The sequence below is a fragment of the Neopelma chrysocephalum genome, unplaced genomic scaffold, assembly GCF_003984885.1.
Source record: "Neopelma chrysocephalum unplaced genomic scaffold, ASM398488v2 Primary Assembly neopelma1_101, whole genome shotgun sequence".
NCBI classification, from domain to species: domain Eukaryota; kingdom Metazoa; phylum Chordata; class Aves; order Passeriformes; family Pipridae; genus Neopelma; species Neopelma chrysocephalum.
This window is the reverse complement of record NW_020897764.1, coordinates 3,226,431-3,236,147: the sequence shown is the minus strand read 5'-3', so window position 1 is coordinate 3,236,147 and position 9,717 is coordinate 3,226,431. Positions and strand designations below refer to the sequence as shown.

General features: G+C 51.8%; 2 protein-coding genes across 4 annotated transcripts in view; one reads left to right on the top strand and one right to left on the bottom strand.

Annotated features, from left to right (window-relative positions):
• Positions 1-3,937, top strand: part of LOC113973431 (solute carrier family 22 member 13-like) — a 4,502-nt gene extending 565 nt beyond the window's left edge. Inside the window, exons 2-7 of the mRNA XM_027695515.1 lie at positions 294-414; positions 1,027-1,121; positions 1,636-1,850; positions 2,607-2,715; positions 2,861-3,071; positions 3,201-3,937. Of these exons, the coding sequence (XP_027551316.1) occupies positions 294-414; positions 1,027-1,121; positions 1,636-1,850; positions 2,607-2,715; positions 2,861-3,071; positions 3,201-3,296 (847 nt within the window). The 3' untranslated portion in view covers positions 3,297-3,937. The remainder of the gene's footprint in view (positions 1-293; positions 415-1,026; positions 1,122-1,635; positions 1,851-2,606; positions 2,716-2,860; positions 3,072-3,200) is intronic.
• A 1,834-nt stretch (positions 3,938-5,771) lies between these two features.
• The window catches only part of LOC113973416 (solute carrier family 22 member 13-like), a 7,331-nt gene continuing 3,385 nt past the window's right edge, over positions 5,772-9,717 (bottom strand). The window contains exons 6-10 of one of the 3 annotated variants that reach the window (XM_027695480.1): positions 9,265-9,359; positions 8,760-8,974; positions 8,190-8,298; positions 7,833-8,069; positions 5,772-7,338 (exon numbers count right to left, since the gene is read on the bottom strand). In XM_027695480.1, coding sequence (XP_027551281.1) covers positions 7,296-7,338; positions 7,833-8,069; positions 8,190-8,298; positions 8,760-8,974; positions 9,265-9,359 — 699 coding nt within the window. In that variant the 3' untranslated portion in view covers positions 5,772-7,295. The remainder of the gene's footprint in view (positions 7,339-7,832; positions 8,070-8,189; positions 8,299-8,759; positions 8,975-9,264; positions 9,360-9,717) is intronic. The other 2 variants (XM_027695479.1, XM_027695481.1) reach the window with 2 other exon arrangements.

Here is a 9,717-nt window from a genome sequence, read left to right as displayed (position 1 = left end):
GTGGAAGTGAGGAGGCAGCAGCAGCTCAGCACCAGGATGGGTCTTTCCCATCAGTGCAGATGCTGGAGGAGCTTCTACAGAGCTCAGCACATCTCCCTGAGGCACTGGACTGCTGAGACCAGCAGCTGCTTTGCTTCAGGTCATCAAACGTGGCCTTTGGAGCCCAAATGTAGGGCACTTAGACCCATCCCTCCCATGGGATGCTCACTGCTTGCAGGATGTGGTGACAGAAGAGGGCTGTGGGGGAAGTCTGGGGGTCAGAGCAGCCTGTGCTGAGCTCCCCTCCTCGGCAGGGTGCTCCCAGAGTCAGCTCGGTGGCTGGTGACAAAAGGCAGGATGGAGGAAGCCAAGAAGCTCCTTCAGAAGGCGGCGGCCACCAACAAGCGCAGCCTCCCGGCAGGACTCCTGGAGCAGGTACCTGTCCGGGCACAGGGAACCGCGGCTTGTCTGCACAGACTTCCCTCTGCTCTTGGGCTTGCACGGCCCCTGGAGCTGAGCTCAGCCCAGCAGCATCTTTCCATGTCCCCTGGGGATGAGTTGGGGATGCACTGGGAGTGACTCCAGCTCCAGCTGCGATGGACACAGACAAGGTCAGGGCAGAGGCACAGCTTCTGCTGAGGCTCAGCCTGGAGCTTCCTGGAGTCCCCTTTGGGCTATGGAAGGGACTGAAATGCTTCCCTGGCTTTTCTCCTGTGAGGATTGCAGGAGTGTGGGTCATGAGGATATGGACTCTGTTTAGTCTGTGGGTTTCCATGCATAAATGCCAGAAGGGGAGTTACCTGCTTGCCCACCCCAAAGCTCCTACACTGGGGAAATGTTTATCCCACAGAATGTCTTGGTCACCAACTTCCTTGCTGGGCGCCCAGGGCACAGAGGCAGGAGCCCCCCGTGGGGTGTTGTCTCTCCCAGATCAGTGGAGGTCACCAGCCTGTCCCCCTGAGGCTTTCCATTGATTGCAGATGGGAAAGCAGCTGGCCATGGGTTACCTTTGCCTGCTTTGACTCTTTGACTTTCTTTGTTTTGAAGTTGAAGCCTGAGAAACAAACCAAGCCTGTAAGCCTTCTGGATCTCTTTCGGAAGAAGCACCTCCGGAAGGTGACTTTAATCATGTCGTGCATCTGGTAAGACATTCCCTGCTCCCCTCTTTCCAAACTCCTAGGTAAAAGAAAATAAGGCATTGATAGTTGACAAGAACTGTAAATTCACTTCATGTGATTTTGGTGGTCATATATACATATATTTTTTTATCTGCTGTCATTCTGTCTCCCTGTCCTGGACCAGATTTACCATGCCTGGCCATGGGGAGAAGATGATTATTCATTATACTTTTTGTGGGTTTTGTTAGAAAGGCTTGAGTAATTCCAGATTTTGGTGATCCCTATGCCTTGGAGTAGTTTTATGCCTACCTAGAAGTTTTGGGTTCAGTCTAGAAGTTGCTGACCATATGGGGATCCATTCTGCTTTATCTCATGTAACTACATCCCACAGAACCGTCACAGGTGGTGACAAGAAGCAAAACAGAGGTTGTTGAGAGTTTAAATAAGTTGTGTGTGGTATAACCATCCTAATTTTTGATGTTAAGCCCACATAAAACCATCTGGTGACATGTTTTATTCCACTTTACTTGAATTTCAGGTTTGCAGACAGCATTGTCTACTATGGACTGAGCCTTAGCGTGACAGGTTTTGGTCTGGACATCTACCTGACACAGCTGGCCTTTGGGGCCGTGGAGTTTCCAGCTCGAGTTTTCCTCATTTTCCTGCTGGAGTGGTTTGGGAGGAAGAAAATGCAGGCCATGTTCCTGATGCTATCTGGCCTGATGTGTCTCATCCTCACTGGCCTTCCTGAAGGTGAATAACCTCTTCCCAACCCATGAGCAGAGCTGGACAGAGCCCCAGTGATCCCTATCCTTGTTGAGACCCATCCTCCCAGCCCGGCTGGCCACAGCTCTCTCCCAGGGGCTGAGCTGCCTTGAGTGCCACAGGCCAGGGAACTGCATTCCCAATGTGCTGGTTCCCCCTCAGCTTCAGTTTCTTCTCCTTCAGGGCTGTGCCTGATCTTTCCAAAGCTCCTGGCCCTTGGCAGGCAATGTCCACCAGCCATCACCTCCAGCACCTCCTGGCAGAAAGGTGTAGCAGACGAGGTGTTTTAAAATCCACTGCTTTTCCCTTCTTTAGATGAACAGAAAAAAACAAATGCCCACCCTCCACATCTGTTTGTGCCACATTGCTGCAGTCCACACCCTCACCCCTGCTGCTGGGAGTAAGACTGGGAAGAAAAGAGAGGGGCTGCATGATGCTTTCAAGCTCAGGGATGTGGTATTTCCAACCAAGCACTCCCTCAAACACCTGCAGTGGATCAGTAGCTCACATCAGTTGCAGATTTAGGGAATGCCCAAGAACTCAGGACTAATCTGGGTTCTCTTTGCCAGCTTTCCAGAGGATATTTGCCAGGTAATGGTATGCTAGGGACAATTTCCAAAGGGTTGGGTTTTGTCCTCGACCTGCCAAGATTTGCTTGGTAAGTCCATTAGAAAGGGGTGTCCCAAGAAAACATACTGGAGAGAGTTTGGAGGTCAAAGTGGTGGTGTCTCCTCCTCCCCTCAGACCAGCCCGTGGCCATCACCGTCCTGGCCATCATCGGCAAGTTCACAGCCACGGCCGCTTTCTCCACCTCCTACGTCTACTCCGCAGAGCTCTTCCCCACGGTCGTCAGGTGAGGTCTCCCAAAACATCTGAGCTTCCCTCTGGCATGGCTGGTGGTGGGGATGGGACAAGAGCCCAGCTGTCCCCACGGCCACCCTCAGTCCCAGGGGATGCTGATCCCTGCCCACATCTCCCACTGCCCCTCGCTCCCCCAGGCAGACCGGCGTGGGGCTGTGCTCCACCGTGGCGAGGGTGGCCGGGATCCTGGCCCCGCTGATCATCCCCCTGAACCAGTATCACCGGGCCATCCCCATGGCCATCTTCGGGAGCATCCCCGTGCTTGTGTCACTGACCTGCATCCTGCTGCCTGAGACCCGCGGCGCCGACCTGCCGGATGACACGGGGAAGGGCCAAACCCCAGCTGAGGTGGGTACGAGGAGCTCGGAATTTAAGGAAAAAAAAACATCCAAAGGTGCAAATTTCAGGTAAAGGAAAAAATACCAGAAACAAGGATGAAAACCGTATTGACTCTTCCTCTTTCCTTCTTGTTTTCAGAACAAGAAGACTGAAGAGTTTTTTAAGGCAGACATCAGAGAGGATGAAGCAGATTTGGAGAAGGACAACTCCAGGTCCTCAGAGATCGAGCTATGATTGGACAGGCACACACTAAAGGTCTAGTTGGATTCAGGTTTTTTTGAAGCAGGTCAGGGAGGCACTGCTGCCTGGAAACTGGTCTTTCAGATGATGAACACAATACCCGTGGTCAGAGGGAGAGGAGATCTGTGTCACCCTGTGTTTGGGAAACACGCGCTTCAGACTGTTCCTCAAGCCCAGTTCTGCCATGCCTGGCTGCGCAGAGAGTCCTCCTGACGTGTTTTCCCAGTCCTTCGCTAACTGGTACCCGTGGAACCATCCCTGTCGTGTTTTACAGCAATAAAGAATCGCCAGCAGAGTGGTTGTACTGGGCAAGCGGGCGCCGGGCTGTGTCCCTGCTGCACTAACGGCCTGGGCCGGCACCTCCTCACCCCCACGTTTGATCAGGATGTCACTGAAACCCCGTCACACACGTATTTAGCTTTTCTTTCTCTGTGGTGTTGAAGTTGAGTTTCTACATGAATAATATAAATTATCCTCTGAGTTTGATAAGAGACACTCATAATGCAATATGTGAATAATAAATGGTGTTGACTCTTATTTTTTTGTTTCACAGTTGGCCTTTGTAACTGCTCTTGGCTCTGGAGTGTTTTCTACACAGAAATCGTTAAGTCTGTAATTTAGCACGCAGATGGAAATGTGTTTTATTTCCATCAGCCACAAACAATGCAGAAGCAGAGTGTTAAAGCAGAATGACTGAGTCCAATAAGGACTTTTTTCAAAGCCTTCTGACTAACAACCTGTATTTATTTTCAGCAGCTGTGGAAGCTTTCTGAATTGTCTGGAGTACACTGCAATTTGATGTCAATTAAACTGTGTGGGCATCTGGGCAGCTTTCCTCATCATGGTCAGCCTTTAATAGTGAGCTTGGTTGGCTGATGACAGCTGAGTCATGACTTTTTAGTGTCATCTACTGTCATGAAAAGAAAGAGAAGAGTGAGCTCCTCTCCTGTACTAACTTGTTTGCAAGCAGAGAACATATTTGGAGTCCTTTCATGAAGTCATCTCCTCAAACAACATCACTACTCTTGGTTGAAGAAGGAGTCTTGTCACAAAGGTTTGATGCATCCTTTTGTTTCTATCACTTTGTGCTGTAGTAAGTGGTGTTTTGAAGGCCAGGGTGTCCCAAGTGCAGGCCAGATGTGCCTTGAAGGTGATTTTCATTTTGTGCCTTGGCTCTGGTGCACAAAATCACCCCACAGTCACATGTAACCTGGTCATGGCTGGAGATGGGGCGCTTCCAAGATCTGAGCTTTGGCAACAGAGCTGGAAAGGGTCCGGAGCATAAGTCTGATGAGGAGCAGCTGAGGGAGCTGGGGGGGCTCAGCCTGGAGAAAAGGAGGCTCAGGGGGCACCTTATTGCTCCCTACAACTACCTGAAAGCAGGGTGTAGCAAGGAAAGGGTCAGTCACTTCTCCCAAGTAACAGGGCAAGAGGAAGTGGTCTCAAGTTGTATCAATTTAGATTGGATATTAGGAAAAAATTCTTCTCCAAAAGGGTTGTCAAGCACTGGAATGGGCTGTCCAGGGCAATGGTGGAGTAAAAAACCCTAGCGGTATCTAAAAGACATGTAGATGTGTCACTTAGGGATGTGGTTTAGTGGTGGACCTGGCAGTGCTGGGCTGATGGCTGGTCTCAATGGCCTTAAAGGTCTTTTCCAACATAAGTGAACTTAGGATTCTATGGCTCCTTGCCCAGACTCAGGAGAGCAGCTTAAATGCTCATCTCCTCCCCTCCTCAGCCATTCCCTGCTGGGTCCCTTTCTGCAAACTTTGCTCTGCGCATAGACCTGCAGTTTCCCAGCAGGGGATCGCATGAAAGGAGAGGGCAATGTCCTCTAGATAAAAGGGAAGATCAAGGATCCTGACACCTCTGCCCCACAGCCAGGAGTCAGGGTTGCCTCACAGTTGGCTGGTGTCACTGACACTAAGGGTGTCCTGATTATCTCTGTGGTCCTTGTGGGGCTCCCCTGGCAACAGGAGCTGCTCCGCCCCACAGCTCCCATCAGGGAACAGGGCCAGGCCAGGCTCTGCTGCCCCTCCGTGCCTGAAATACCTCTGGGTCTGCCTGACCAGCTTCCTCAGCAGTGGGGAGGCTCTGATGCATGAATTTGGGTCTCCTCCAAAGGGGAAATGGAGGTCAAGAGGTTGTGACCTGAAATACAGAGAGGCCTAAGTGAGGGTGTAAGAGCAGGAGCAGGGCCTCGCTCCCATGTCTGATACAGGAGGGCCTTAAGAAGGCTTGGACACTAATTGATATGTCTTAGCAAACCCTTCATGGAGTCTCTGGCATGTGCTCAGCACTGGGACCTTCAGCACCATCCCAGAGCCCTCCAGCCACAGCTTGGTTGGACGGGGCTTTGACAACTGGATGGTCTTTAAGGTCCCCACCAACCCAAACCACTCTGGGATCCAATTAAATGGATCTTCAGCCTACTGGAGGCACGAATGATATGGAAGCAGAAGTGCATCAGCTCTGCTTGGATGCCTTTATTTATGAAATGAGCTAAAACAGAGAATCTCAGAGCACAATTCCCAAAAGAAGTCGTGGTTCCCTCAGTAACTGTACATTTGGCTCCAAGCTCTTTCCCCAGCCTTTACATTCAATGCCTTGTTTTCCACAAAAGCCTGAAGGAGGCAGCCCACAGCCTTTTCCAAGGAAAGAGTGCCCTTGGGCAAAGGACTGAGCTCCTCTATTCTCAGGGCACTGCAGAGGAGCACCACAGCACATCCTCTGAAAAGCAGTCCCAGAGAGAAGAGGGCACCACAGCCAGTCCCTCCTGGCAGGACATTGTCACATGGCACCAATTTTATACAAAACTCTGTCTATATCAAACTGCATATCCATGAGGTACTTTGGTCCATGGAAAACACACAGGCATGACAACAGAGAGAAAAATATTCTGGTTTAAAAGCTTCTTGACACTACCAGAAAATAGCCTTTGAGCTGTACAGGCAAAGATGGAGCACCACCATGTGCAACTTCCACGCTTGATCTGTACCAAACCAATGGGAAAAGAAAGTTATCTTGAGGGACAGAAAATAAGAGAAAGGGAAGCACAGGAAAAACACCTGTTTTTTCTTCACAATATGAGGCAAAAGTGGTCCTAAATCATTTAAAGACAGAAGGATCCACCAAGAAGGAATAGACTAAAATAGAGTAGGAAAACCTGATATTTCCCAGAAAGATTTGCACTTTCTTCTAAGAGCCCAACTGCCACAACATCTCAGTTTCCTGAAATGGACAAATTAATTTGGTCCTACACTGCTGCCCAACAACACCATTTCCCATGCCCAAAGCACCACAACAGGCATCAATTCAAAGCCACCATCACTAAGGTGAGAATTCATCTGCCTGTTAGATGTCCTTGTTGCCTGCTTGCTGTTTCTTCCATCACGCCATTTTTTCTTTCTCAGCTGAGTATCTCAAATTTTAAAAAATAAAAAGGAGTGTTTTTGTGAGAGAGAGGGATGACCTTGCTAGACAGTCAAGATAAATCACTCCTTTTTGCAAGAGTGAGAATGTTCTCAGTGCTGCATCTGCTCCAGCTCTCCTGTTAGTGAGCACAGTTCTCTCTTGCAACTCTGTTCAATTCAGGTGTCTCACTGGACAGAGTTTACAGTCTCACCTTCCTGGAGACAAGACAGGAAAAAATGAAGAGAAAAAACGTCCCCATTCTGGGTTTTGATTTCTTCCTTTTTTTTCCCTTAAACGAAAAGCACCCGATTTTCTCCAGCGGGAGCACTGCCGGACACCAGTGACAGGATGCAGTGCCTGAGGACAAGCTATAGAGGGAGATACAGGAAGGCAAAAAGGACAAGGAAAGCCAAGAACTGGCAGTGATGGCCTGAGTGGTGCTGCTGTCCTGTGGTGCAGACCCTGCCTGTCCTCAGTGCCCACACAGCACCGGGCTGCCTTCAGCTACAGACACCTGCAGACCCAGCTAGAAGTAAGTGGTCTTCGTGCACTCATTGACTTGGACACCATCCTTTCCTTTCACCTGTCCGTTCTCAGAGCTGCTGGTGCCATTTTCGCAGACCTAATGAAAGGAGAAAGGGTGTAAAATGGTGTAAAAGCTAAGAAAAGTGCACCGTGAGCTGATGGCAGCTGTCCCCGAGACAAGCAGCCTTCAGCAACCTGAATCCTAATCCCGCCTTGATCTCTGGGTGCCTGTGGACACCCTTCTCCCAGCAGGGCAACAAACTGCATTGGAGTGCAATTCCACCTGATCCCATGGGAAATGGGGGTGGGAGTTATGAGAGGGTGAAATCCAGAGGACGTGGCTACGAGGCACCAGCCCTTCCATGAGCAGGGCAGAGAGAGACAAGTGGAGCACCAGCCATTCTATCCCGCGGGCAGGAATGAAGGGATGACAACCATGGACAGGGTTATGGGGTCCCCTCCCCTCCCTCCACAGTGGGAAAGTCCCACTGCCTGCCCTCCCACCCCTGTAGCCCCTCTGAGAACCCCCCCAGCCCATGCAATGTGCTGGCACCCCGTGTCCCCGCCCGAGGGGCAGCACCAGGTACCCACCTCAGCCGGGGTTTGGCCGTCCTCCGTGTCATCCGGCAGCTCCGTGCCGCGGGTCTCAGGCAGCAGGACACAGAGCAGCCCCCCCAGCACGGGGGCACTCCCAAAGATGGCCATGGGGATGGCCCGGTGGTACTGCCCCAGGAGCCGGACCAGCGGGGCCAGGACCCCGGCCACCCGCGCCGACATCGAGCACAGCCCCACGCCGGTCTGCCTGGGGAGCGAGGGGCAGCGGGGGGGCTGGGCAGGGACCGGCCACCCCAGGCCACTCTGGGACTGGGCGTGGCCATGGGGACGACCTGAGCCATCAGCACCGCCAGCCGTGGCAGAGGGAAGCCCTGGTGTGTGGGGAGACCTCACCTGACGACCGTGGGGAAGAGCTCTGCCGTGTAGACGTAGGAGGTGGAGAAGGAGGCTGAGGCAGCAAACTTGCCAACGGTGGCCAGGACGGTGGTTGCCACGGGCTGGTCTGAGGGAGGGAGGAGAGATCACTGCTATGGGATGAGGGAGGGCTCAGCACCGCTCACAGATGGCCACTGGGGATGCACAGTGACAACTGTGTCACCTGCAGGGACCATCGCCTCCGGCAGTGCCTGAGCATGGACTGAGCAGCTCTGGCCTCGTGGCACCTTCAGCACACTCTGCATCCATCATCTCACCTCCCCAGGTACTAATTTTCCCAGAGGACAGCTCTGCTGACAAGTGGCCTACTGGGCTCAGTTCTACCCTCTGCTTTAATGATTGGTAAGCACAAGTTTGCTGATTGGAATGGTCCCTAGGGCATTAACCAAGTCCCACATGGCCGTGGCACCAGGGAATGTAATCCAGCCTGGCTGGGAGGACAGGACCTGCACCAGCAAGGGAAGGGCTGGGGCTCTGTGGCTCCCTGTCCCAGAGAGTGTCCTCTCAGCACGGAATGAGGCCGTTCACCTTCAGGGATGCCAGTGATGATCAGACACACCAGGCCACTCAGCAGCAGGAGAACAGTCTGGGTCTTCCTCCTCCCGAACCACTGCAGAGTGAAGATACAACCAACACGGGCTGGGATTTCCACTGCTCCAAAGGCAAGCTGGGTCAGGTAAATGTCCAGGCCAAAATTTGTCACATTCAGACTCAGCCCGTAGTAGACAAAGCTGTTCACAAACCTGAAATCAAGGCAGAGTGGCTCTGAGCACATCTATTAGCTATGAGGAAATGCAATATTGATCTCCAGTGACGTTTTGACCAAGCCACAGCACTTCCAAGGGGATGTAAAACCATAGGAATACCATGGGACTTCCAAAGGAGGAAATGCTATAACCTATCCCACAAACCACAAAGCACCTTAAACAGAGACAACCATCAATAACACTCAAAACCCACAAGGTGAATGACTATCAATCCCTTCTTTTCTTCACCTTGAAGTATGGAAAGAGGGAAGCAGGGAATGTCTTACCAGGCACACGACATGATTAAAGTCACCTTCCGGAGGTGCTTCTTCCGAAAGAGATCCAGAAGACTTCCAGACTTGATCTGTTTCTCAGGCTTCAACTTCAAAACAAAGAAAGTCAAAGAGTCAAAGCAGGCAAAGGTAATCCATGGCCAGCTGCTTTTCCACCTGCAGTCAATGGAAAAAGCCTCAGGGGGAACAGGCTGGTGACCTCCACTGATCTGGGAGAGACAACACCCCACGGGGGGCTCCTGCCTCTGTGCCCTGGGCGCCCAGCAAGGAAGTTGGTGACCAAGACATTCTGTGGGATAAACATTTCCCCAGTGTAGGAGCTTTGGGGTGGACAAGGAGGTAACTCCCCTTCTGGCATTTATGCATGGAAACCCACAGACTAAACAGAGTCCATATCCTCATGACCCACACTCCTGCAATCCTCACAGGAGAAAAGCCAGGGAAGCA